Source organism: Corvus hawaiiensis, chromosome 1 (genome assembly GCF_020740725.1).
Source record: "Corvus hawaiiensis isolate bCorHaw1 chromosome 1, bCorHaw1.pri.cur, whole genome shotgun sequence".
Lineage (NCBI taxonomy): Eukaryota > Metazoa > Chordata > Aves > Passeriformes > Corvidae > Corvus > Corvus hawaiiensis.
In genome coordinates, this window is record NC_063213.1 from 98,970,393 (window position 1) to 98,993,981 (window position 23,589).

Sequence of the window (23,589 nt, forward strand, 5' to 3'; positions counted from 1 at the left end):
GGGGACGGATGCAGACCCATGGCGGGCACGGGGCCATTTTGGGGCCCGATTTGGGGTGGCACCTGCAGAGGGCCATCAGACACTCCTCGATGGCGTCGCGCTGGGCCTTGGTGAGGGCGCGGCCGCGCGACAGGCGGTAGATGGTGTGCAGCATGGAGTCCACCATGATGGCGCGGTGCTCGGTGCCCGCGAACAGCGGCGCGCACTTGGTGATGAGCGGCAGCACGGCCAGGCACAGGTAGCGGTTCAGCGCCAGCGCCATCTCCGTCGTGCTGAACGTCGCCTGGGGGCAAACGGGGGGTCCGAGGGGGCGATGCACCGGGGGCACCCCCAAGGGAGAGGGGACAGGGGGCAGAGGCGTCCCGGGGGCTGAGGAGTTTGGGGCTCCATAGGGAGTTTTGGGGGATCACGGATTCATCACATGGGGAAATTGGGGTGACCCCACATCCATCCCATAGGGGAGATTGGGGTGACCCCACATCCATCCCACAGGGGAGATTTGGGGGATCACGGATTCATCACATGGGGAGATTGGGGTGACCCCAAATCCATCCCATAGGGAAGGTTTGGGGTGACCCCATATCCATCCCATAGGGGAGATTTGAGGTGATCCCACATCCATCCCATAGGGGAAATTTGGGGTGCCCCCACATCCATCCCATAGGGGAGATTTGGGGGACCCCACATCCATCCTATAGGGGAAATTGGGGTGGCCCCACATCCATCCCATAGGGGAAATTGGGGTGCCCCCACATCCATCCCATAGGGGATATTTGGGGGACCCCACAGGAGGGAACCCAGGGGTGACCCCAGCCCCCTGCTGCAGGTTCAAGGGACCCCGTCCCCCCCGCCAGGAGTTTTGGGGTACCCCAGGGGGGTTTGGGGCGCCCCTCACCGTGTCCAGGGAGGCGGCCGCGCGCATGTCGGGCAGGAACCCCACTTCCAGCACGTGGAGCAGGAACTCCTGGCTCTGCACCCCATAAACGCGGTCCAGGAACAGCACCATGGGCGCCTTGTGCTCGGGGACGAAGCTGGCGGCCATGCGGGGCTCCACCACGTTGCCGTCTGCGGGACCCCAGCGCTCAGGGGACCCCCCAGACACCCCCAAACCCTGTGACTCCCCTACAACAGCCGGGAACCCCCTCACGTCCCCAGGGTGGGCTCCACCCCGCTGTTGTTGGGCGGGACCCCAAAATCCGTGACCCCCCCAGCTACAGCTGGGTACCCCCATTTCCCCCAGCCCGGGGTCCTGCAGTGTGACCGGGACTCTCCCTGTCCCCCCCCAGTCTGTACCCCCAAAAACCTCCGGGGGTGTGTGTGCCCTCCCCCCATTGCTGCCCCATTTTTGGGTACCCCCAGTTTGGAGCTCCCCCTGCATCCCCAGTGCCCCCCAGTTTTGGGTCGCCCCCCACTGTGGGGCCCCACCACACCCCACCTTTGCCCAGCGCCGGGATCTGCAGGGGGAGGCTGATGATCCCCACCAGGTCCCCCCATTTTGGGGCCCCCCCAGGTTCCGGGACCCCTCCCCACCTTTGCCCAGCGCCGGGATCTGCAGGGGGAGGCTGATGATCCCCACCAGGTCCTCGAGCGGGACGAGCGAGCGCAGGATCGCCCGGATCCGCAGGGCCTCGCCCTTCCCCGCCTGGATCAGCTGTGGGGGTCACACGGGGGGGGTCACACCCCGAGTCCCGGCCCCCAGGGACCCCCCGGAGCCCCCCAGCCCCCCAGGTCCGTACGTGCATCTCGGGGGCGCAGCGGCCCAGCAGGTCGATGAGCGCGGCGTAGAAGGACATGATGGCGTGGCCCAGGTGCACCCGGTTCTCCTCGGGGGGCTCCTCGGGGCCGAACCTGGGGGGACGGGGAGCGGGGGGGTCAGAGCAGGTCAGGGGGGCCAGGGGGTCACCAGCAGGGCCCCCACCCCTGAGCAGCACCATCCTCACCCCATCCCATCCCACCCCGTCTTCATCCCCGCTCGCGTTCCTCATCATCCCCGTGTCATTTCCATCCCCACGTTCATCCCCATCATCGGCCTCTTCCTCGTGCCCATCCGAAACCAAACCTGAAGCCAACTCCAATCCCAATCCCACCCCAATCCCACCCAACATAAATCCCACTCCCAATGCCACCCCATTCCCACCCCATTCCCACCCCATTCCCATCCCATCCCATCCCCATTCCCATCCCATTCCCATCCCATTCCCATCCCATTCCCATTCCCATCCCATTCCCATTCCACTCCCGGTGCTCACGGCCTCCTCTCCCTGCGGCCGCTGGGCCCATCCCTGGTGGGGTCCCCACTCCATTCCCGTTCCCATTCCCATTCCCATTCCCATCCCATTCCCATCCCATTCCCATTCCCACCCCATTCCCATCCCACTCCCAGTGCTCATGGCCTCCTCTCCCTGTGGCCGCTGGGCCCGTCCCTGGTGGAGTCCCCACTCCATTCCCATCCCATTCCCATCTCATTCCCATTCCCATCCCATTCCCATTCCCATCCCACTCCCGGTGCTCACAGCCTCCTCTCCCTGCGGCCGCTGGGCCCGTCCCTGGCCGGGTCCTGGGCGATGCTCAGGGCGTCCTGGATGGCGGCCAGGAGCCCGCTGCCCCCCTCGCCCCGCAGCGCCGGCCCGAAGCACTCGGGCCGCCGGATCAGCAGCCGCACCACCACGTTGGCGTTCTCCTCCACGCTCTCGCCTGCGGGAACGGAACCCCGAAAGTCACAGGGACACCCCAGAATTCCCAAAACATGGACCTGCAAAACCCCTAAACCAGGGAACCCTAAAAGCCCTAAACCAGGGAACCCTAACACCCCCAGCACAGGGACCCCCCGATCAGCAGCCACACCCTCAAACTGGGTTCTCCTCCACACTCTCGCCTGCAGGAACGGGATCCCAAAAGTCACAGGGACACCCCAAAATCTCCAGAACATGGATCCCCAAACCAGGGAAGCCCAGGGACCCCCGGAACCCCCAGCACAGGGACCCCCTGATCAGCAGCCGTACCCCAACATCGGGGTCTCCTCCACGCTCTCCCCTGTGGGAATGGGACCCCAAAAGTCACAGGGGCCCCTAAAAGAGACCCCCAAAGCACGGACCCCCAGGAGGGGACACCCGGGGGACACCTGGGGGGTCTCTCACTGCTGACAAAGACATCAAAGCACACGGAGGCGAGGCAGTGCTACCGGGGGGGAGGGGACACAGGGACCCCCTGGAGGGGACGTGGGGACCCCTGGGGACCCCTGGGGACCCCGGGGGGCAGCTGGGGGTCTCTCACCGTTGACGAAGACGGCGAAGCGCAGGAAGTCGAGGTACTTCTCCCCCCCGCAGGGGTTCCAGCCGATGTCGGGGTAGCCCTTGGCCAGCAGCATCGGGCAGCTCTGCAGCCCACAGCTCGCCAGGTACGTCACCACCTGCCACAGGGGATGTCAGGGGGGACGCGGAGGGACACGGGGTGGCACGGGGTGGCACGGGGTGACACGGGGGTGACATGGGGTGACACGGGGACCCCGCCGTCCCCACCTTCTCCAGGTCCTGCTCCTTGAGGGCCAGCGCCAGCTCGTTGTTGTCGATGACGGACGCGGCCGCCACGTCCAGGGGGGTGGAGCCCTGCATGCCTGGGGGACACAGGGGACACAGGGGTCAGGGGGGCCAGGGGGACACCGGGTGACAGCCTGGGGGCGCAGGGATCCCCCCTCGAGGCGTCACGTAGGACCCCCAAGGTGGCTGGAGGGGACAGAGGTGACAGGGAGGGGATGGGGGTGGTGAGAAGGGTTCTGGGAGTCCCAGGGGGTCTCACCCAGCCCGATGCCGCTGTTCTCCAGCAGGTAGCCCAGGTGGGGGTGGCACAGGGGGTGGCACAGGGGACACAGGGGGTTCTGGGGGGGCTCTGGGGGTCTCACCCAGCCCGATGCCGCTGTTCTCCAGCAGGTAGCCCAGGTGGTCGAACATGGAGCGCTGGTTCTGGCGGCTGATGCGGCAGAAGTAGCAGAGGAAGCGGCAGCAGTTGGTCACCATCTTGGGGAACCGGATCTCCTGGGGGGCACCGGGGGGTCAGGGGGGCCTGGGGGGGTCCCTAGGGGGGCACCCAGGGGTGGGGGCTCACCTTGGACTCGCCGCCGCCCAGCACGCTGACCATCACCTGCATCACCGTCTCGTGCATGCCCAGCGCCCGCATCAGGTTGGGGTGCTGGTAGAACACCTTGTTGTTCATGATGTTCCTGGGGGGGCACGGGGGTGTCACCTGGGGGGCCCAGGGGGCAGATCTGGGGGGCTGGGAGGGGGTTATGGGGTGCTCAGGGGGAGATTTGGGGCGCTCAGGTGGGATACGGGGTGCCCAGAGGGGAATTTTGGATGGTCAGGGGGAGATTTGAGGTGTTCAGGGAGGTCTCATGGGGACACAGGGAGGACATGGGGGGACACAAAGTAACACAGAGGGGACACAGGGAGGACATGGGGGACACAGAGGGGACATGGGGGACACAAAGTGACACAGAGGGACACAGAGGGGACACAGAGGGGACACAGGGAGGACATGGGGGACACAGAGGGGACATGGGGGACACAAAGTGACACAGAGGGACACAGAGGGACACAGAGGGGACACAGGGGGACCCAGGGGGACACAGCGGGGCACAGGGAGAACACAGAGGGGACACAGGGGGGACACAGGGGGACCCAGGGGGACCCAGGGGGAACACAGGGGGACCCAGGGGGACCCAGGGGGGACACAGAGGGGACACAGGGGGACCCAGGGGGGACCCAGGGAGAACACAGGGGGACCCAGGGGGACCCAGGGGGGACCCAGGCGGACCCAGGGGGGACCCAGAGGGGACACAGGGGGACCCAGGGGGGACACAGAGGGGACACAGGGGGGACACAGAGGGGACACAGGGGGACCCAGGGGGACCCAGGGGGACCCAGGGAGAACACAGGGGGACCCAGGGGGGACCCAGGGTGACCCAGGGGGGACCCAGAGGGACACAGGGGGACACAGGGGGGACCCAGGGAGACCCAGGGGGGACCCAGAGGGACACAGGGGGACACAGGGGGGACCCAGGGTGACCCAGGGGGGACCCAGAGGGACACAGGGGGACACAGGGGGGACCCAGGGAGACCCAGGGGGGACCCAGGGGGACCCAGGGGGGACACAGAGGGGACACAGGGGGACCCAGGGGGACCCAGGGGGACCCAGGGAGAACACAGGGGGACCCAGGGGGGACCCAGGGTGACACAGGGGGGACACAGAGGGGACACAGGGGGACCCAGGGGGACCCAGGGGGACCCAGGGGTCCCGGCCCCGCGCACCCGATGCTCTGGATCATGAGGTTCTCCTCCTCGGGGCCCATCTGCACGATGAGCAGTGAGCGGATCTGGCCCAGGCACTCGAGCAGGGCCGTGGTGTCGGGCACCGAGGTGGCGCTGATGGCGTAGGCCTTGGGCAGCGCCCGGCCCAGCTCGCCCAGCGCGTCGTACTGGCCGTGCAGGAGGCTGAACATGGCCCGCACCAGCGCCGGGCTCTGGATGAACGACTCCTGCGCCCAGTGCACCATGGTCTGCGAGATCAGCTCCTGCAGCGTGCCTGGGGACAGCGGGGACAGCGGGGACACTGGGGACACTGGGGACAGCGGGGACAGCGGGGACACTGGGGACACTGGGGACACTGGGGACAGTGGGGACAGTGGGGACAGCGGGGACACTGGGGACACTGGGGACACTGGGGACAGTGGGGACAGTGGGGACAGAGCAACCCCTGTGCCCAGTGCACCATGGCCTGCGAGATCAGCTCCTGCAGTGTGCCTGGGGACAGCGGGGACACTGGGGACAGCGGGGACAGCGGGGACACTGGGGACACTGGGGACACTGGGGACACTGGGGACAGTGGGGACAGAGCAACCCCTGCGCCCAGTGCACCATGGCCTGCGAGATCAGCTCCTGCAGCGTGCCTGGGGACAGCGGGGACACTGGGGACACTGGGGACACTGGGGACAGCGGGGACACTGGGGACAGTGGGGACAGCAGGGACACTGGGGACAGCGGGGACACTGGGGACACTGCGGACACTGGGGACAGAGTGACCCCTGTGCCCAGAGCACCACGGCCTGCGACATCAGCTCCTGAGGCGCTGGCACCCTGGGGACACCCTGGGGACACCCTGGGGACACCCTGGCACCCTGGGGACACCTACCCTGGTCACCTTCTTGAGGCCACCTCGGGGACACCCCGGCCGTGTCCCGGGCACAGCTGGGCGTTCTCCCGAGTGTCCCCGTCCCCCGCCCCCCTGTCCCCTCCTTACTGGGCACCGGCGGCTCCTCGGGGGGGGTCTCCTCCTCCTTGGCGGAGCCCCGGACCCCCACCACCTTCTGCACCAGCCCCATCAGCCGCTGCCGCAGCGACGTCTCCTCCTCCTCCTCCTCCTCCTCCTCGCTCAGCTCGATGCCTGGGGGACACGGGGTGTCACAGGGCTGTCCCTGGGCTGTCCCTGTGTCCCCACGTCCCCAAGGGGGGCCCCAGGGTCCCTGGATGAGGGTCCCCATGCTGGCAGGGGTCCCAGAATGGGGTCCCAGTTCCCCAGGGGTTGTCCCCACGCTCTGGGGGGTGTCCCCAGCACCCTGTCCCTCTCACCGCAGTGGGCCAGCAGGTCATTGTGGAAGTCCAGCAGCTCGTCCCGGATGTCCCCAGGCACTGGACACTCCTCGTCCTCAGCCCCTCCCTTGTACTGCAGCAGCATGTTGATCTGGGGGACGGGGGGACGGGGGGGACACGGCAGGACAGGGGACACGGAGGGACACAGAGGGACACGGACGGACACGGAGGGACACGAAGTCAGCGGGACCATCCCGCAGCCATCACCCCACGTGTGTCACCCACATGTCCCTGTGAGCATCCCCACACTGTCCCCACGCTGTCCCAACACCGTCCCCACGCTGTCCCCACGCTGTCCCCACGCTGGCCCCACGCTGGCCCCACGCTGTCCCAACACCGTCCCCACGCTGACCCCACGCTGGCCCCACCTGCTCCTGCGGGGGCGAGCGGAACTCGCGGGTGCGCCGGGCGGTCTCTGCGGCCGACATGGTCATTGCCCGCATGAGGTGGCCGTAGCGGCGCCGCTGGTCGCGCTGCAGCCGCTCCACGTGGCGCTCCGAGAAGGCCACGATGGCCTCGACGCGGTGCTGCAGCTCCCGCTCGCACAGGTGCTGCAGCAGGTGGCACATCTGCGGGGACACGGGAGACACTGAGGGCGTGGGGGACACCATGGGGACGGGGATGGGGACCCCCAGGATGTCCCTGCGGGCTGGAGACGGGGACAGGAACCCTGGGAGGGGGCGCTGGGGGGAACATGGAGAAGGGAGCCCGGACAGGAACCCTGGGAGGGGACATGGGGTGGACATTGGGGACAGGGACCCCAGAGAAGGAGCAAGGACACCGGGAAGGAGACCCCAGGGAGGGGGCATGGAGAGGGGACACAGAGGCCCCAGGGAGGGGACACAAACCCCCATCCCTGCAGCCCCCCGGCCCCTCCCTCACCTGCAGCTTGACCGACTCCGGCAGCTTCATCTGCAGCAGCCCCTCCTCCAGCTCTTCCTCCTCCTCCTCCTCCTCCTCCTCCTGCACCTCCCCGGCCTCGATGGCCTTCGACCTCCTGGCCTCCTCCTCATCCTCCTCCTCCTCCTGCAGCTCTCCAGCCTCGATGGCCTTCCTCCTCCTCACTTCCTGCTCCTCCTCCTCTTCCAGCTCTCCAGCCTCGATTGCCTTTCTCCTCCTTGCTTCCTCATCCTCATCCTCCTCCTCCCCGGCCTCGATGGCCTTCGTCCCCTCCTCCTCCTCCTCCTCCTGCTCCTGCCCATCCTCCTGCCGTCCCTCGCCGTCCCTGCGCGCGTCCCCGAAGACGCGGGGCTCGATCATGCGGAGCACGCGGCGCACGTCGGCGTCGCCCAGCGCGCCCACGGCCAGCAGCGCCGACACCAGCTTGAGCACGGGCACCAGCTGGAACTCCACGCTGCCCCCCACGGGGTCGCGGGCGTGGGGGCCGCCCCCGGCCACGGCCTCGGCCAGCATGCGCATGGCCTTGGCGCCCAGCTCGTCCAGCGGGATGGCGGGGCTGAGCGGGGCCCGGCCGCCGCCGCCGGCCGCCCGGATGAAGCAGGGCTCCGAGAAGTGCGGCTGCGGCCGCAGGCAGGCGCTGGGCCCCACGCCGGGCGGGCCCGGGCAGCGGCCGCCGCCGGGGAAGAGCGCGATGGCGCGCGTGGCCTCGGTGATGGGCACGATGAACTCGGCGCTCATGGAGGAGCGGGCGCGCTGCGCCGCGTCCAGGTGCATGGCCAGCAGCAGGTCGTAGTAGCCGGCCCGCAGGGGTCCCGGCAGCTCGGGGCTGTCGATGGCGAAGAGCAGCTGGGCCTGGTCCACGTGGCTGCAGAGCGCGTGTGCCACGCGGTTGTTGCCCAGCGCGCACACGGCGCAGTAGAGCCGCAGCGTGTGGCACTGGAACTGCAGCAGCTCCTCCCGCTCCCACAGCTCCAGGATGTCGATGCACCTGGGGGGCCGGGAAATGGGGGTCAGGGTGGGGGGACACAGGGAGGGACCCCTGGGGGGGACGGGAAATGGGGGTCCCCTGGGTGGGGGGACACAAGGAGGGACCCCTGGGATGGGACGGGAAATGGGGGACAGGGTGGGGGGACACAGGGAGGGACCCCTGGGGGGGATGGGAAATGGGGGTCAGTGTGGGGGGACACAGGGAGGGACCCCTGGGATGGGACGGGAAATGGGGGACAGGGTGGGGGGACACAGGGAGGGACCCCTGGGGGGGATGGGAAATGGGGGTCAGTGTGGGGGGACACAGGGAGGGACCCCTGGGATGGGACGGGAAATGGGGGACAGGGTGGGGGGACACAGGGAGGGACCCCTGGGGGGGATGGGAAATGGAGGTCAGGGTGGGGGGACACAGGGAGGGATCCCTGGGATAGGATGGGAAATGGGGGACAGGGTGGGGAGACACAGGGAGGGACCCCTGGGGGGGACGGGAAATGGGGGTCAGGGTGGGGGGACACAGGGAGGGACCCCTGGGATGGGAAACCCACGGTGCCCCAGGGATGGGACCCAAGGATCTACTGGAGATGGGACCCCAAGGTGCCATGGGGATGGGACCCCTGGGCATGGGACCCCACGAGGCTGGGGGTGCCCTGGGTGTCCCCGGGGGTCCCCCGGGGGTCCCGACCTGTCCTCCTCAGGGATGTGCAGGGCCATCATCTGCAGCGGCTCGGAGCACTCCACGGCCCAGCCCTGGCGCTCGCCCAGCCGGGCGCTCTCCACGGCCAGGTACTCGGTGGGCATGCGGCTCCAGGTGACCGGGCTCAGGTGCTGGATGACCAGCCGGGGCGGGCACTGCGGGGCCGGGTTCTGCCGCTCGCTGCTGAACATGGCCGCCGAGATGGGCATGATGTTCTGGGGGGGCAAAACGGGGCTGTCAGGGGGGCGGGGGACCCCCAGAGACCCCCAGCACCGCCAGAGGTGCCAGGTCGCCCTGCTGACCCCCAGGACCCCCCTCCATAGCCCCCAACACCCCCAGGCCCTCCTCGTTGCACCTTGCAGCCCCTCCACCCCCTCCACAGTTGCCCCCCAGCCCCTTCCCACCCTCAAACGCTGGGTGGGGGTCGCAGGCCTCACCTTGAGCTTGCCCAGCTCGAACTGGAGCACGTTTTGGGTGGTGGGCAGCACGAACACCGCCGGGAACAGCTTGGTGTTGGGCTCCACCTGCGGGGCAGCGGCACCGTGAGACCCCCGGGGCGGGGTGGGACCCCCCGGGACCCCCCCGGGACCCCCGGAGCCTCCCCGGGGGGCACAGCTCACCTGGAAGAAGGTGTTGATCTCCTTGCCGTTGGCAGTGAAGGTCATGAGCCCCGTGGCCAGGTCCACCAGGCAGCCGATGACCAGGTCGGTGTGGGACACCCTGGCCTGCTGCGCGGGGGCCGCAAACTCCCCCCCCCACACCATGTAGCAGTTGCTGCGCTTGATGCTGGGGGGGACAGAGGGGTGAGACCCCCACCGACCCCCCCCGGGACCCCCAGAGCCTGGAACCCTCCCCTGCTTCGGGGCAGGTCACGTTCTGTGGAGCTGTGGAAAAGAATCCTGTTTTGGGGTCCCATTTCGGGGTTCCATTTCGGGGTCCCATTTTTGGGGTCCCATTCTGGGCTCCCATTTCAGGGTCCCATTTCAGGAGGGTCCCATTTTTGGGGTCTCATTTTGGGGTCCCATTTCAGGAGGGTCCCATTTTGGGGTCCCACTTCAGGGTCCCATTTCAGGAGGGTCCTGTTCTGGGCTCCCATTTCAGGGTCCTGTTTTGTGGTCCTGCTCTGGGGGTCCTGTTTGGGGTCTCATTTTGGGGGTCCCGCTCTGGGGGTCCCATTTTGGTGTCCCACTTCAGGGTTCCATTTTCGGGTCCCATTTCAGGACCCCATTCTGTGGTCCCACACTGGGGGTCCTGTTTGGGCTCCCATCTGGGGTCCCCTTTGGGGTCCTGTGTAGGGTCCCGTGGGGGGTCCCGCGTGGGGCACCTGTCGTGCACGTTGCCGCGGTCGTCGCCCATGGTGACGGTGACGCTGCGCACCCCGCGCCAGCTCGAAGTCGGGGTCGTGCTGGTGGAAGTGGGGGGTGACCCAGCCCACCCAGGCGCTGCCCGGCTCCTGGCCCGCGAACAGCCGCACCGAGTAGTAGTACTGGGGGTGGGGACAGAGTCAGGGACGGGGACGGGGACAGGGGAGACAGGGACAGGGGGACAGGGACAGGATGGGGACAGGGGACAGGGACAGGGGGAACAGGGACAGGGGGACAGGGGGACAGGGACAGGGACAGGGGGACAGGAACAGGAACAGGGACAGGGGGACAGGGGACAGGGGGACAGGGGGCCGTAAGGACAGCAGGGGGTTTTGGGGTGCAGGAGGGGGGATTTGGGGTGCAGGGAAGGTCTCGTGGTTTGGGGGTCGTGGTTTTGGGGGGGGTCTCAGGGTGCAGGGGGGGCTTGGGGGGTCTCGGGGGTCCTGTACCGTGGTGGTGTTCATGATGATCTCGGGGTTTCGGGGGTTTCGGGGGTTTTGGGGGGTCTGGGGGGTCTCGGGGGGTCCTGTACCGTGGTGGTGTTCATGATGCCCTCGGGGTTTGGGGGGTTTTGGGGGGTCTCGGGGGTCCCGTACCGTGGTGGTGTTCATGATGACCTCGGGGTCGTCGCGCTCGTCGGGCACCACGTCCTCCTCCAGCCGGGGCACGGGAGGGGGCGCGGGGGGGGGGCGGTGAACGGCGTCTTTCGGCCCTTGAACAGGAACCTGGGGGGCACCGGGGGGGTCACCCCGACTTGGGGACCCTCAGGGACACCCAGGGAGCCCCCAACACCCAGGGAACCTCCAACAGCCTGGGTCCACTCAGGGATCCTCAGGGACCCCCCAGGGATGGGTGCCACTCCCTTTTGGGGACCCTCAGCGATCAGGGACCCCCCAGGGATGGGTGCCACGCCCTTTTGGGGACCCTCAGCGATCAGGGACCCCCCAGGGATGGGTGCCACGCCCTTTTGGGGACCCTCAGCGATCAGGGACCCCCCAGGGATGGGTGCCACTCCCTTTTGGGGACCCTCAGCGATCAGGGACCCCCCAGGGATGGGTGCCACGCCCTTTTGGGGACCCTCAGCGATCAGGGACCCCCCAGGGATGGGTGCCACTCCCTTTTGGGGACCCTCAGCGATCAGGGACCCCCCAGGGATGGGTGCCACCCCCCTTTTGGGGACCCTCAGCCATCGGGACCCCCCCCCTCACCCCCTCCTCGTCTTGCTCTTCTCGGTGGTCGCGTCCTTCTCGTTCTCGCCGCGGGGCTGCTCCCGCGGGGCCGCTGCCGGGGGGGCCCCCCCGGGCCCCTTCTCGGCGCCCTCGTCGCCCTCGGCGCTGCGGGGCCCCGGCCGAGCGCCGCAGCCGCTCGAACTCGGACAGGGGCTCGGCCGCCACGTCCTCGGGGGGCTCCGGGGGGGGCGCCTGGGGCAGGGGGGGTGGCGCCGGGGGTGCAGCGGAACGTGGGGTGGAACTGCACCGGGAGGCTGAGGCGCAGGAACAGCAGCTCGGGGGGCGCGGCGGGGGTGCCGGGGCTGCGGTGCGCCAGGCGCAGGCACGGCGGCGCGTCCACGGTGCCGTCCAGGCGCGTCACCTGCGGGGTGCCAGGGGTGCCAGGGGAGCCCCGGCCTGGGGACCCGCGGGGACGGGAACCCGCGGGGATGGGGACCCCTCGGGGATGGGGACCCTCAGGGATGGGTGTCACCCTGCCCTGGGGACCCGCGGGGACGGGAACCCTCGGGGATGGGCGTCACCCTGTTCTGGGGACCCTCGGGGATGGGGAATCCGCGGGGATGGGGACCCTCAGGGATGAGTGTCACCCTGCCCTGGGGACCCTCGGGGACAGGAACCCCTCGGGGGATGGGGACCCCTCGGGGATGGGCGTCACCCTGTTCTGGGGACCCTCAGGGATGGGGAACCCTCGGGGATGGGTGTCACTCCATTTTCAACACCCTAAAGCCCCCCCAGACCCTTTCTTGCCCCTCACCTCGAGCTGGGGTGCTGGGAGGGCACTGGGATGAACTGGGGCAGGCTGGGGCTGAGCTGGGGGTGCTGGGAGGGCACTGGGATGAACTGGGGCAGGCTGGGGCTGAACCAGAGGGCGATGGGGCGCTTCATGGGGACCCCTGGGGACCCCGAATCCACCACCCCACCCGCCCAGGCACCCCCCCAGCCCCTCACCTCGAGCTGGGGGTGCTGGGGGGGCACTGGGACGAACTGGGGCAGGCTGTGGCTGAACCAGAGGGCGATGGGGCGCTTCATGTTGATGGCGAAGGGCTCGTAGCCCTCCTGCAGGCCGCAGATGCCGAAGTAGCGCAGGGTGCCCACGTCCTGGCCCAGGTTCAGGTGCCCCTCCTGTCCCAAACCCAGGCTGCACACGGGGACAAAGCCTGGGGGGGCACGGGGGGGGTCAGCACCGCGACCCCCGCCCACCCCAGAGCCCCCAGACCCACCCATGATCACCCAGGGAGCACAGGGTGCCTCTCTCCCCCCCTCCTGCCCCAGCCCCAGGTGGGACCGGGGGGGGGTCTCAGCACCCCGAGCCCACCCTGGGGACCCCCAGTCCGGGCCCCCCCTCACCGTCGGCCACCTCGAAGTCCCTGAAGGCCACCTCGGAGCCGCCGTCGCCGATCAGCACCTCCCCGTTGAGGGTGAAGCTCATGTGGCACTCGCCCAGGTCGATGAGGCAGCCCACCACGTCCCCCGCCTGCCAGGGCCGCCCGAAGGACTCGCCCCCCACGTGCCACCGCTGGGCCTGGGGGACACGGGGGACACAGAAGGTGATGGTGGCACTTGGGGACCCAGGGGGACATGGCGAGATTGGGGGTCGGTCCCAATGGGGCTCTGGGTGTCCCCGAGTGTCCCTGTGGGTCCCAGGCTGTCCCTGCGTGTCCCTGCGTGTCCCTGTGGTCCCCAGGCTGTCCCTGGGTGTCCGAGTGGTTCCCTGCGTGTCCCTGCTTGTCCCGGGGGTCCCAGGCTGTCCCTGCGTGTCCCTGACTGTCCCTGTGGGTCCCAGGCTGTCCCCGCGTGTCCCTGAGTGTCCGTGTGGGTCCCTAAGTGTCCTGTGGGGTCCCTGAGTGTCCCTGCGTGTTCCTGAGTGTCCCAGGGGTCCCTGTGTGTCCCTGTGATCCCAGGCTGTCCCTGAGTGTCCCTGAGTGTCCCTGAGTGTCCCTGAGTGTTCCTGTGGGTCCCAGGCTGTCCCTGAGTGTCCCTGCGTGTCCCAGACTGTCCCTGTGGGTCCCAGGCTGTCCCTGAGTGTCCCTGCGTGTCCCAGGCTGTCCCTGCGTGTCCCTGTGGGTCCCTGTGGGTCCCAGGCTGTCCCTGTGTGTCCCTGCGTGTCCCTGCTTGTCCCAGGCTGTCCCTGCGTGTCCCTGCGTGTCCCAGGCTGTCCCTGAGTGTCCCTGCGTGTCCCAGGCTTGTCCCTGCGTGTCCCAGGCTGTCCCTGAGTGTCCCTGCGTGTCCCAGGCTGTCCTTGTGTGTCCCTGTGGGTCCCAGGCTGTCCCTGCGTGTCCCTGTGGGTCCCTGTGGGTCCCAGGCTGTCCCTGTGTGTCCCTGCGTGTCCCTGCGTGTCCCAGGCTGTCCCTGAGTGTCCCTGCGTGTCCCAGGCTGTCCCTGCATGTCCCAGGCTGTCCCTGCGTGCCCAGGCTGTCCCTGAGTGTCCCTGCGTGTCCCAGGCTGTCCCTGCGTGTCCCTGCGTGTGCCGGGGCCGGCCGGGCCTCACCCGGTGCCCGTTGAACACGAAGGCCATGTCGTCGGCGCCCAGCTCGGTGTCGGGGCGCAGCCCGGGCCGGGCCCAGCCCACGCGCATCTCGCCGGGGGTCACGGCCTCGAACTCGAAGTACCACTTCCCGCTGCGCACGGCCGAGCCCCGCTCCGCCCGGAACAGCCGCGGCCGGGGGGCGCGGGGACCCCCCGGGGGGACGCCCTGCGAGGCTGGGGGGAGATAGAGGGGTCGGCACCCCAAAACGGGACACGGAACCCCACAAACGGCACCCGGAGACCCCCCCAAGAGCCCCTCAGAGCGTCCCCAAAGCCCCCAAAAGTCCCTCAAGGAGCTCTCAGATGTCCCCCAAAGGCTGGGTGACCGCCCCGAGCACCCCCCAAGGGGTTGGTGTCCCCCCTGAGCCCCCCCACTCACACGTGTCCTGGTTGGGCGCCCTCCAAACCCCTCCAAAATGTCCCCAGGCTCCCTTCAAAGCCTCACAAAAGGTCCCCAAAGGGCCACCAAAGCCTCCGTGACCCCTGGCAGCCCCCCCAGCCCCGCACTCACGCGTCTCCTGGTCGGGGTGGGCTCGATGTTGTAGCCGTAGCCCAGCAGGGTCCGCACGGCCTGGCAGAGGCTCTCGCGGTTGGTGGCCTTTTGTCCCCTCGTCCAGCAGGTTGTAGGGGACCAGCCGCGGGTTCCGCTTGTTCTTGATGTCCTGGGGCGGGGGGACACCGGGCTCAGGGGCGTGGGGACACCGGGACACCCCCGCGGGGCGCGGGGACACGGCCAGGGGGACGCAGGGGCCCCGACACCACGGGGGCTTTTTGGGTGTCAGGGGTGGGTGGGGGTCCCCACCTGGGTGGTGCTGTAGGTCCAGCCCTGCTGGACCCTGTCCCGAGCCCACACGTTGTGGCCGTTCTCGGCCAGGCGATCGACCAGGGTCAGCTGGGCCGGCGTGAGCCGCACGTGCGACAGGTCCAGCGGCGCCGGCTTGTACCCGTTGGACATCGTGTACCTGGGGGGGATGGACACACCTGTGGGACCCCCCCCCGGGGCACCCCCGGACCCCCAGAACTCCCCCCACCCATGGGGACCCCAAAAAGGACCCCCTGAACCTCCTCAGGGGTCTCCAAAGTGGGACATTCCCAACGCAACGGGGCCATCCCAACCCAAACTGGCACCCGTTGGACACGGTGGGAATGGGGGGACACACCTGTGGGACCCCCGCCCATGGGGACCCCAGGAAGGACCCCCAGAAGCTCCTCCAGGACCCCAAAACTGGGACTTCCTAGACTGGGATGCCCCCAAACTGGGACTCCACTTTGAAGACCCCAAATTGGGACGTCAAACTGGAAGTTCCCCACAAGAGACCCCCCCAAACTGGGATCCCCCCCCACCCCTCCAGCCCCCCTCCCCAACCCCTACCCAGCCCCCCCCCCCCAAACCCACGTTTTGGGCAGTTTGATCTTCTTGAGGTTCTCCTCGGCCTTCTCGTCCGCCATCCCCACGTGGCAGCCCAGGGCCAGCAGCGTCCTGGGGACACCCCAAAAAATCAGCACCCCCAACTCTGGGGTGTTCGGGGTCAGGGACACCCCCCAAACCCCTCCTACCCCAAAATCCAGGGGTGCCCAGCAGTATCCTGGCGACACCCCAAAATCGGGACGCCCCAAAAATCAGGAGCCCCCCTTCAGATCCGGAGGGCTCAGAACGAGAGGGGACCCCAACCCTGCCCCATTTATGGTGGTGATACCCCAAAAGCCCCCTCCCCAAACCCACCCACCCTTTCCCAGGGGGTTTCAGGGACCCCCCCACGAAGAGGGGGGACCCCCAAACTCCCTCCGTGCCCCCCTTACTTGAGGGTCTCCCCCGACATCTGGAGGTTGTAGCCGCGCTCGGGCTCGGGGAGGCTGTGGAAGCTCAGCAGACAGGGGTGCAGGCGCTGCACGTCATCCCGCACCTGGGGCACCCCAAAAACACATCCTGGGCACGGGCACCCCCCCACTGGGACCCCCCCCAGCCAGGGACCCCCCAAAAAGGGCCGCAAACCAGGGGGGAGCTCCGAAAGGATCCACCAGAAGGACCCCGGTGCAGGCAGGGATCCCCTCAAAGGACCCAGACACTGGGGAACCTCAAAACGGGGCCCCCAAATAGGGGCAACCCCAGGTCTGGGAGCCCCAAAAGGGGATCCCGGCTCTGGGGACCGATCTAAAATACCCCAAATAGGAATTTTGGGGTGCTGGGGGGGGCTTGGGGTCCCCCACTCACAGGCCCGTAGGTCCAGCCCTGCTCAATGCGGGTCAGGGCCAGAGCTCAGGGTGGGTTTGGGGTGGGGTTTTGGGGGGATTTTGGGGTTCCCCTGGGGGGTTTTGGGGCTCCCTGGGGAGGTTTGGGGTCCCCCACTCACAGGCCCGTAGGTCCAGCCCTGCTCGATGCGGGTCAGGCCCAGAGCTCAGGGTGGGTTTGGGGGGATTTTGGGGGTTCCCTGGGGGGTTTTGGGGCTCCCCGGGGAGGTTTGGGGTCCCCCACTCACAGGCCCGTAGGTCCAGCCCTGCTCGATGCGGGTCAGGGCCCAGAGCTCAGGGTGGGTTTGGGGGGGTTTGGGGGGGTTTGGGGGTTCCCTGGGGGGTTTTTGGGGCTCCCTGGGGAGGTTTGGGGTCCCCCACTCACAGGCCCGTAGGTTCAGCCCTGCTCAATGCGGGTCAGGGCCCAGAGCTCGTGGATGTTCTCCGCCAGCTTCTCCCGGATGCGCTCCAGGTGTGGGGGCAGCACGATCTGGGGGGGACAGGGGGCGTTGGACCCCCGAGACCCCCCAAAACCTCCTTCACCCCCCCCGAAAATCCTTTCCCAACCTCTTCAAGCCCCCACAAATTCACCTCCAAGCTCCCCAACATCTCCCAAAATCCCCCTCTATTCCCTCCAAACAGCCTCCATCCCCCTTAAAACACTCTCCATCCCCCCAAAACCCCTCCCAACCATCCCAAACCCCCCTCCATCCCCCCTAAAACCACTCTCAATCCCCTCTCCACTCCCCCTAAAACCCCTCCCAACACCCCCAATCCCCCCTCCATCCCCCTAAAACCACTCTCAATCCCCTCTCCATCCCCCTAAAACCCCTCCCAACCATCCCAAACTCCCCCTCCATGCCCCCCAAAACCCCTCTCAACGCCCCCAATCCCCCCTGGATCCCCCCAAAACCCCTCCCAACACCCCCAATGCCCCCTCCATCCCCCCAAAACCCCTCCCAACACCCCCAATGCCCCCTCCATCCCCCCAAAACCCCTCCCAACACCCCCAAACCCCCCTCCATCCCCCCAAAGCCCCTCCCAACCATCCCAAATCCCCTCTCCATCCCCCTAAAACCCCTCCCAACCATCCCAATCCCCCCTCCATTCCCCCAAAACTCCTCCCAAACCCTCTCCATGCCCCCAAAACCCCTCCCAACACCCCCAATCCCCCATCCATCCCCCCAAAACCCCTCCCAACCATCCCAATCCCCCCTCCATCCCCCCAAAACCCCTCCCAATACCCCCAAACCCCCCAACATCCCCCCAAAGCCCCTCCCAACCATCCCAAATCCCCCCCCCTCTCCATCCCCCTAAAACCCCTCCCAACCATCCCAATCCCCCCTCCATTCCCCCAAAACTCCTCCCAAACCCTCTCCATGCCCCCAAAACCCCTCCCAACACCCCAATCCCCCATCCATCCCCCCAAAACCCCTCCCAACCATCCCAATCCCCCCTCCATTCCCCCAAAACTCCTCCCAAACCCTCTCCATGCCCCCAAAACCCCTCCCCAACACCCCCAATCCCCCATCCATCCCCCTAAAACCCCTCCCAACCATCCCAATCCCCCCTCCATCCCCCCAAAACCCCTCCCAATACCCCCAAACCCCCCTCCATCCCCCCAAAGCCCCTCCCAACCATCCCAAATCCCCTCTCCATCCCCCAAAACCCCTCCCAACCATCCCAATCCCCCCTCGATCCCCCCAAAACCTCTCCCAATCCCCCCTCCATCCCCCCAAAACACCCCCGGCAGCCGCCCCCGCGCACCTGGCAGGTGTCCACGGGGCAGGGGGTGAAGGCGGTGTGGGGCAGGGCGCGGGTGGGCCCCAGGAGGCTGCGGGCGCCGGGCGGGGCCGAGCCCCGGTACGCCGTGAGGGGCTCCAGGCGCAGCCGCTCGCGGGGCAGCAGCGCCTCGGCGCAGGGCGCGTACCCGGGCGGGGGCCGAACCGGAACTCCCCGTGCCGGCCCCCCAGCAGGAACCGCAGCCTGGGGGGCACGGGGACACCCCCAGTGACCCATAGAGACCCCACAGGGACCCCCTTTAACCCCCCCCACCCAGCAGGAACCGCAGCCTGGGGGGCACGGGGACACCCCGAGTGACCCATAGAGACCCCACAGGGACCCCCTTTAACCCCCCCCCACCCAGCAGGAACCGCAGCCTGGGGGGCACGGGGACACCCCCAGTGACCCATAGAGACCCCACAGGGATCCCCTTTAACCCCCCCACCCAGCAGGAACCGCAGCCTGGGGGGCACGGGGACACCCCCAGTGACCCATAGAGACCCCACAGGGATCCCCTTTAAACCCCCCCACCCAGCAGGAACCGCAGCCTGGGGGGCACGGGGGACAGCCCGAGTGACCCTCGGACCCCACAGGGACCCCAAGCATCACCCCCGCCCCCCTTCCACCCTCCCCAAAAGGAGCCAGAGCCTGGGGGGGACACCCCGAGTCACCCCCTCAGTGTCCCCCCTTCTAGGAGCCCCTCCACCCCTTCCAGTGCCCCCTTTAGGCGTCCCACACCCCAATTCCCCCAGACCCCATCAGTCCCCCCCCTTTAGGGGTCCCAGCCCCCTTTCAGGGGTCCCAGGCTCCTCCCAGCCCTCTCTTAGGGGTCCCACCCCCCAATTCTGGGGTGTCCCCCCCCTCACCGGACCCCCGCCGAGAAGCTGGCCACGGGGGTGAAGAGGGTGTCCAGGTTGAAGCCCTCGAGGACGCCCTGCACGGGGGCCCCGTTGAGGCGGAAGGAGGCGCTGGGGACCCCCAGGTCCAGGCAGCAGCTGACCACGTCCCCCTCGGCCAGCGCCCGGCGCTGCGGGGACCCCACGGCCTTGGGGACACCCCCTGGGAGGGGACAGAGGGGTCAGGGGGGTCACAGGGGACGGGGGGACAGGGTAAGGGGTCTCAGAGGGGACACGGGGGTCAGAGGGCTCAGGGACACAGGGGATCGGGGCAGCTGGGGGGGTCCCAGGGTGCCGGGGGGGTGTCGCAGGTGTCCCCTCACCTGTCCACAGGTGGAGGCCGTCGAAGGCGAAGGAGTTGAGGTCGTCGCCGGCGCCGTTGCCCCCCCAGCCCGCGCCCCCGCCCGGGGCGGGCCGGAAGCCCCCGGCCGCCCCCCAGCCCACCCTCAGGTGGGTGGGCACGGGGGTCACGAAGGGCTGCACCCGCTCCACGGCCACCTCGAAGTACCAGCAGCGGAACTGCGTCGAGCCCGGCGCCGTCCCCACAAACAGGTTGGGGCGCACGCTGCAACGGCGGGGGGGGGGGTCGGGGAGGGGGGGACACCCCCTTGGGAGCCCCAGATCCACCCCGAGAACCCCAAATCCTACCCCAAGGGCGCCCAGACGCTCCCCAGGAGCAGCCCGAGGTCCTCCAGGAACATCTCAAGAGCTTCCAGGAGCACCTCACCCACCTCCAAAAACCCTCCAAAAACCCTAAAACCTCCATCCTGCCCAAAAACCCCTCAAAACCGCCATAACTCCTGTTCCATGACCCCCCAGACCCACCCCAAACCCCCAGCACCCCTTCAAGGCCCCCCCAAAGCCCCCCCAGACACCCCGCAAGGTCCTCCAGGAACACCTCAAGAGCTTCCAGAAGCACCTCAACAACCTCCAGACTGCCCCAAAACTGCTCAGAACCTCCCCAAACGCCCGTGACTGCCCTCCCCAGGACCCCCCGGTCCCCCCCGGAGCCCACCTGGTGACGTAGTTGATCATGCCGGTCTGCAGCAGGAGGTCGCGGCGCGGCAGCAGGTTCTCGGTGATGAGGTTCTGGTTGGAGCGCACGGCCACGGCGTTGCACACGCACAGCGAGCACAGCACGTCCAGCACCTGCCAGGACGCAGCCCTGAGCACCCCTGGGGACACCTGGGGACACCCGGGGACACCCGGGGGACACCCAGAGCCCTGCCCACCTTGTGGTTGCGGCCGTGCTTGTCCAGCAGGGAGATGATGGACTTGATGTGGTTCTCCTGGATGATGTTCAGCACCTCGGGGCTCTCGATCAGGACGCAGTACAGCACCTCCAGGATGCCTGAGGTGTGGGGCAGCCCCACAGCAGGGGGGTCAGACCCATAGGAGAGACCCCAGACCCGTAGGAGAGACCCCAGACCCATGGGAACCTCCTCAGCCTCCAAGCAGGGTCTTCAGCCCCCCGAAGGTCCCCGGCTCCTGCCCCATGGTGGGTTCTCAGCCCCACAGAACCAGCACAAGCCCCATGTGAGAACCAACCCCCCCCCCAGCCCCACGGCCGCCCCACTGACCCGAGGAGGCCTCCAGCCTGTCCAGTTTGCTGACCAGCCAGTCCAGGTTGGTGGAGAACAGGGCGCAGTTGGCTCGGTTCCCTCGGATCAGCGAGGCTGGGGGGACACGGGGGGTCAGCGACCCACGGCCCTGCCCCACAGACACCCCACACCCTGCCCCACAGCATCCCAGAGCACTCACCCTACCCCCTAACACCTCATAGCACCCCACACCCTGCCCCACAGCATCCCAGAGCACTCACCCTACCCCCTAACACCTCATAGCACCCCACACCCTGCCCCACAGCACCCCACACCCTCCCCCACAGCATCCCACAGCACTCACCCTACCCCCTAACACCTCATAGAACCCCACACCCTGCCCCACAGACACCCCACACCCTGCCCCACAGCATCCCATAGCACTCACCCTACCCCCTAACACCTCATAGCACCCCACACCCTGCCCCACAGCATCCCAGCCTGACCCAGACATCCCACATCTGCCCCGCAGCCCCCCGTGTGTGCCCCGCAGCCCCCCGTGTGTGCCCCGCAGCCCCCCGTGTGTGCCCCACGGCCCCACCCAGCAGCTCGTAGAGCAGGTTGACGATCTCCTTCCAGGCGGCCGCCGCCTCCTCCCCCGCGGCCTCCCCGAACTGCGCCGCGGTGCTGTAGGCGCTCAGCCGGTCGATGCAGCTCAGCACCAGCGTCAGCATCCCCTGCGGCCCGGGGGAGGGGGCGTGAGACCCCCGATGGGACCCCCAGAACCCCCCCCGGGACCCCCAAATAGGGACGCACACCCTGGGACTCCCCCCAAGGACCCAGAGACACCCCCCAGCATCCTGGGACCCCCCGAACTGGCACCAGTGTCAGCATCCCCTGCGGACCAGGAGGGGCGTGAGACCCCCCATGGGACCCCCAGAACCCCCCCGGGACCCTCCCGGGACCCCCAAATAGGGACACACACCCTGGGACTCCCCCCAAGGACCCAGAGACACCCCCCCAGCATCCTGGGACCCCCGAACTGGCACCAGTGCCAGCATCCCCTGCAGCCCGGGGGCCACTGTCAGAGCCCTCCCGGGACCCCCAAACCGCGACACCCCCCAACGCCGGGACCCCCACTCCGGGACACCTCCCAGGACCTTCGTAATCCCCCTGTGACTCCCAAATCTGGGGGAGGGGGCCCGGGGGTCACATCTGCTGGAAGAGGAGGCAGCCCCAGAGCGCCGGGACCTGGCAGCGCCCCCAGACCCCCCCAGCGCCCGGACCCCCCGGGGCACCCACGACCCCATTTAGCCCTGAGGGCCCCGAATTGGGGGGGGGGTCCCGGGGGTCGCACCTCCTGCTGGAAGAGGCTCTGGCGGGCCCGCAGGGCGCGCAGGCGGCCCTGGCGCTGCTCGTGGCGCAGCTCGGGCGGCGGCGGCTCGAAGTACCCGATCAGGTCCCGCAGGCTCAGGATGACGGCGGCGATGGGCAGGGCGGGGGGCGGCGACCCCCGCGGGCGGCCCTGCAGGCTGTCCAGGCTCCTGGGGCGGGGGGGCACGGAGGGGTCAGACCGCCAGGACCATCCTAACAACCCCCCCAGGACTCCCCAAGACCCATCGGACATCCCCCCGACCACCCCAGGACCCCCAGACCCGATAAAGGCTCCGCAGTGCTGAAGATCATCCCCGTGGCCCCCCAGCCCCAGGACCCCCCAGGACCCCCCAGGACCCTCTGCCACCCTCAGGACCCCCCAGGCCCCCCCAGACCTGATGAAGGTCCCGTAGAGCCCCGTGGTGCTGAAGACCATCCGAGCTGCCTGCGACTCCTGGCGCTGGGAGCGGGTCAGGGTCAGCGCGTCGTCCATGTGCCCCTCCTGGTGCAGGATGGCCTGGGCGGGACGGGGGGGACGAGGAAGGGGTCAAGGGGGACCCCCAAACCCTCAGGGACCCCCCAGGGAGACCCCAAACCCACACAAACGCCCCCCAGACCCACGCAGAGCCATAGGGAACCCCGCAGAGCTATAGGGACACACAGGGACCCCCACAATCCGTGTGCCCCTCCTGGTACAGGATGGCCTGGGGTGGGGGGGAAGAGGGGGTCAAGGGGGGTCCTCGAACCCCTAGAGACCCCCCCTGAACCCACAGGGACCCCCAAAACTCTCAAAGACACCCCAAAAAGCATTCCAGAGCCTCTCTAGAGCCATCCCAGTGCTGCTGGGAGTCCTGAACCCCCTTCAAAAACCCCCCAACATCCCCCCAAAGCCCCCCAGAGCCACCCCAGCACGTTTGGAGGAGCCCCAAAGACCCCAGAGACCCTCCTAAACCCCAAAGAGCCCCTCAAAGACACCCCAAAGCCCGCCTAGACCAATCTTAGCGCCTCTTGGAGCTCTCAAAAGCCCTTAAACCCCTCCGAAACTCCCCGAACTCCTCCCCCAAGCCCCCTCAGAGCCCCCCTCCGCGGCGATTTTGGGGACCCCCCCGAGCCCACCTTCCTCTTGAGCAACCCGAGGCGCTGGGCCTTGGGGTCGGGGGCGGCGTAGGTGACCCAGAGCCCGCTGTTCCCGTGCTGCAGGAAGCAAAGGGACTCCCCGTACTTGATCTCGGGGGGGCCCCATGCCCTCGATGTCCCTTTTGGGGGTCGTCTCCAGCTTCTCCTGCGGGATTGGGGGGCACAGGAGGGGTCAGGGGGACCAGGGTGGGGACCGGGATCCACACGGGGACAGGGAGCAGGATGGGGACGGGGATAAAGAGCAGGACAAGGTCAGGATGGGGACTCGGGGCAGGTTGGGGACAGCTGG

The 23,589-nt window shown here is 68.5% G+C and overlaps 1 protein-coding gene across 1 annotated transcript in view; it reads right to left on the reverse strand.

Moving 5' to 3' along the window:
- RYR1 (ryanodine receptor 1) overlaps nucleotides 1-23,589 on the reverse strand; it is a gene marked incomplete at its 5' end in the record, with an annotated part of 52,381 nt that overhangs the window by 22,913 nt on the left and 5,879 nt on the right. The window contains 47 exon segments of the mRNA XM_048322158.1: nucleotides 17-283; nucleotides 896-1,065; nucleotides 1,531-1,651; nucleotides 1,737-1,848; nucleotides 2,514-2,694; nucleotides 3,274-3,409; nucleotides 3,519-3,613; nucleotides 3,899-4,031; nucleotides 4,102-4,216; nucleotides 5,304-5,577; nucleotides 6,292-6,435; nucleotides 6,621-6,732; nucleotides 7,010-7,210; nucleotides 7,524-7,675; nucleotides 7,871-8,529; nucleotides 9,211-9,437; nucleotides 9,660-9,746; nucleotides 9,843-10,008; nucleotides 10,547-10,599; nucleotides 10,601-10,708; nucleotides 11,183-11,289; nucleotides 11,292-11,311; nucleotides 11,795-11,926; nucleotides 11,928-12,008; nucleotides 12,010-12,176; nucleotides 12,764-12,972; nucleotides 13,163-13,337; nucleotides 14,304-14,515; nucleotides 14,853-14,868; nucleotides 14,871-14,942; nucleotides 14,944-15,003; nucleotides 15,144-15,303; nucleotides 15,738-15,821; nucleotides 16,142-16,245; nucleotides 16,956-17,060; nucleotides 18,338-18,513; nucleotides 18,516-18,556; nucleotides 19,219-19,411; nucleotides 19,572-19,813; nucleotides 20,264-20,397; nucleotides 20,481-20,599; nucleotides 20,829-20,924; nucleotides 21,391-21,526; nucleotides 22,147-22,333; nucleotides 22,559-22,680; nucleotides 23,280-23,402; nucleotides 23,404-23,445. Coding sequence (XP_048178115.1) covers nucleotides 17-283; nucleotides 896-1,065; nucleotides 1,531-1,651; nucleotides 1,737-1,848; nucleotides 2,514-2,694; nucleotides 3,274-3,409; nucleotides 3,519-3,613; nucleotides 3,899-4,031; nucleotides 4,102-4,216; nucleotides 5,304-5,577; nucleotides 6,292-6,435; nucleotides 6,621-6,732; nucleotides 7,010-7,210; nucleotides 7,524-7,675; nucleotides 7,871-8,529; nucleotides 9,211-9,437; nucleotides 9,660-9,746; nucleotides 9,843-10,008; nucleotides 10,547-10,599; nucleotides 10,601-10,708; nucleotides 11,183-11,289; nucleotides 11,292-11,311; nucleotides 11,795-11,926; nucleotides 11,928-12,008; nucleotides 12,010-12,176; nucleotides 12,764-12,972; nucleotides 13,163-13,337; nucleotides 14,304-14,515; nucleotides 14,853-14,868; nucleotides 14,871-14,942; nucleotides 14,944-15,003; nucleotides 15,144-15,303; nucleotides 15,738-15,821; nucleotides 16,142-16,245; nucleotides 16,956-17,060; nucleotides 18,338-18,513; nucleotides 18,516-18,556; nucleotides 19,219-19,411; nucleotides 19,572-19,813; nucleotides 20,264-20,397; nucleotides 20,481-20,599; nucleotides 20,829-20,924; nucleotides 21,391-21,526; nucleotides 22,147-22,333; nucleotides 22,559-22,680; nucleotides 23,280-23,402; nucleotides 23,404-23,445 — 6,828 coding nt within the window.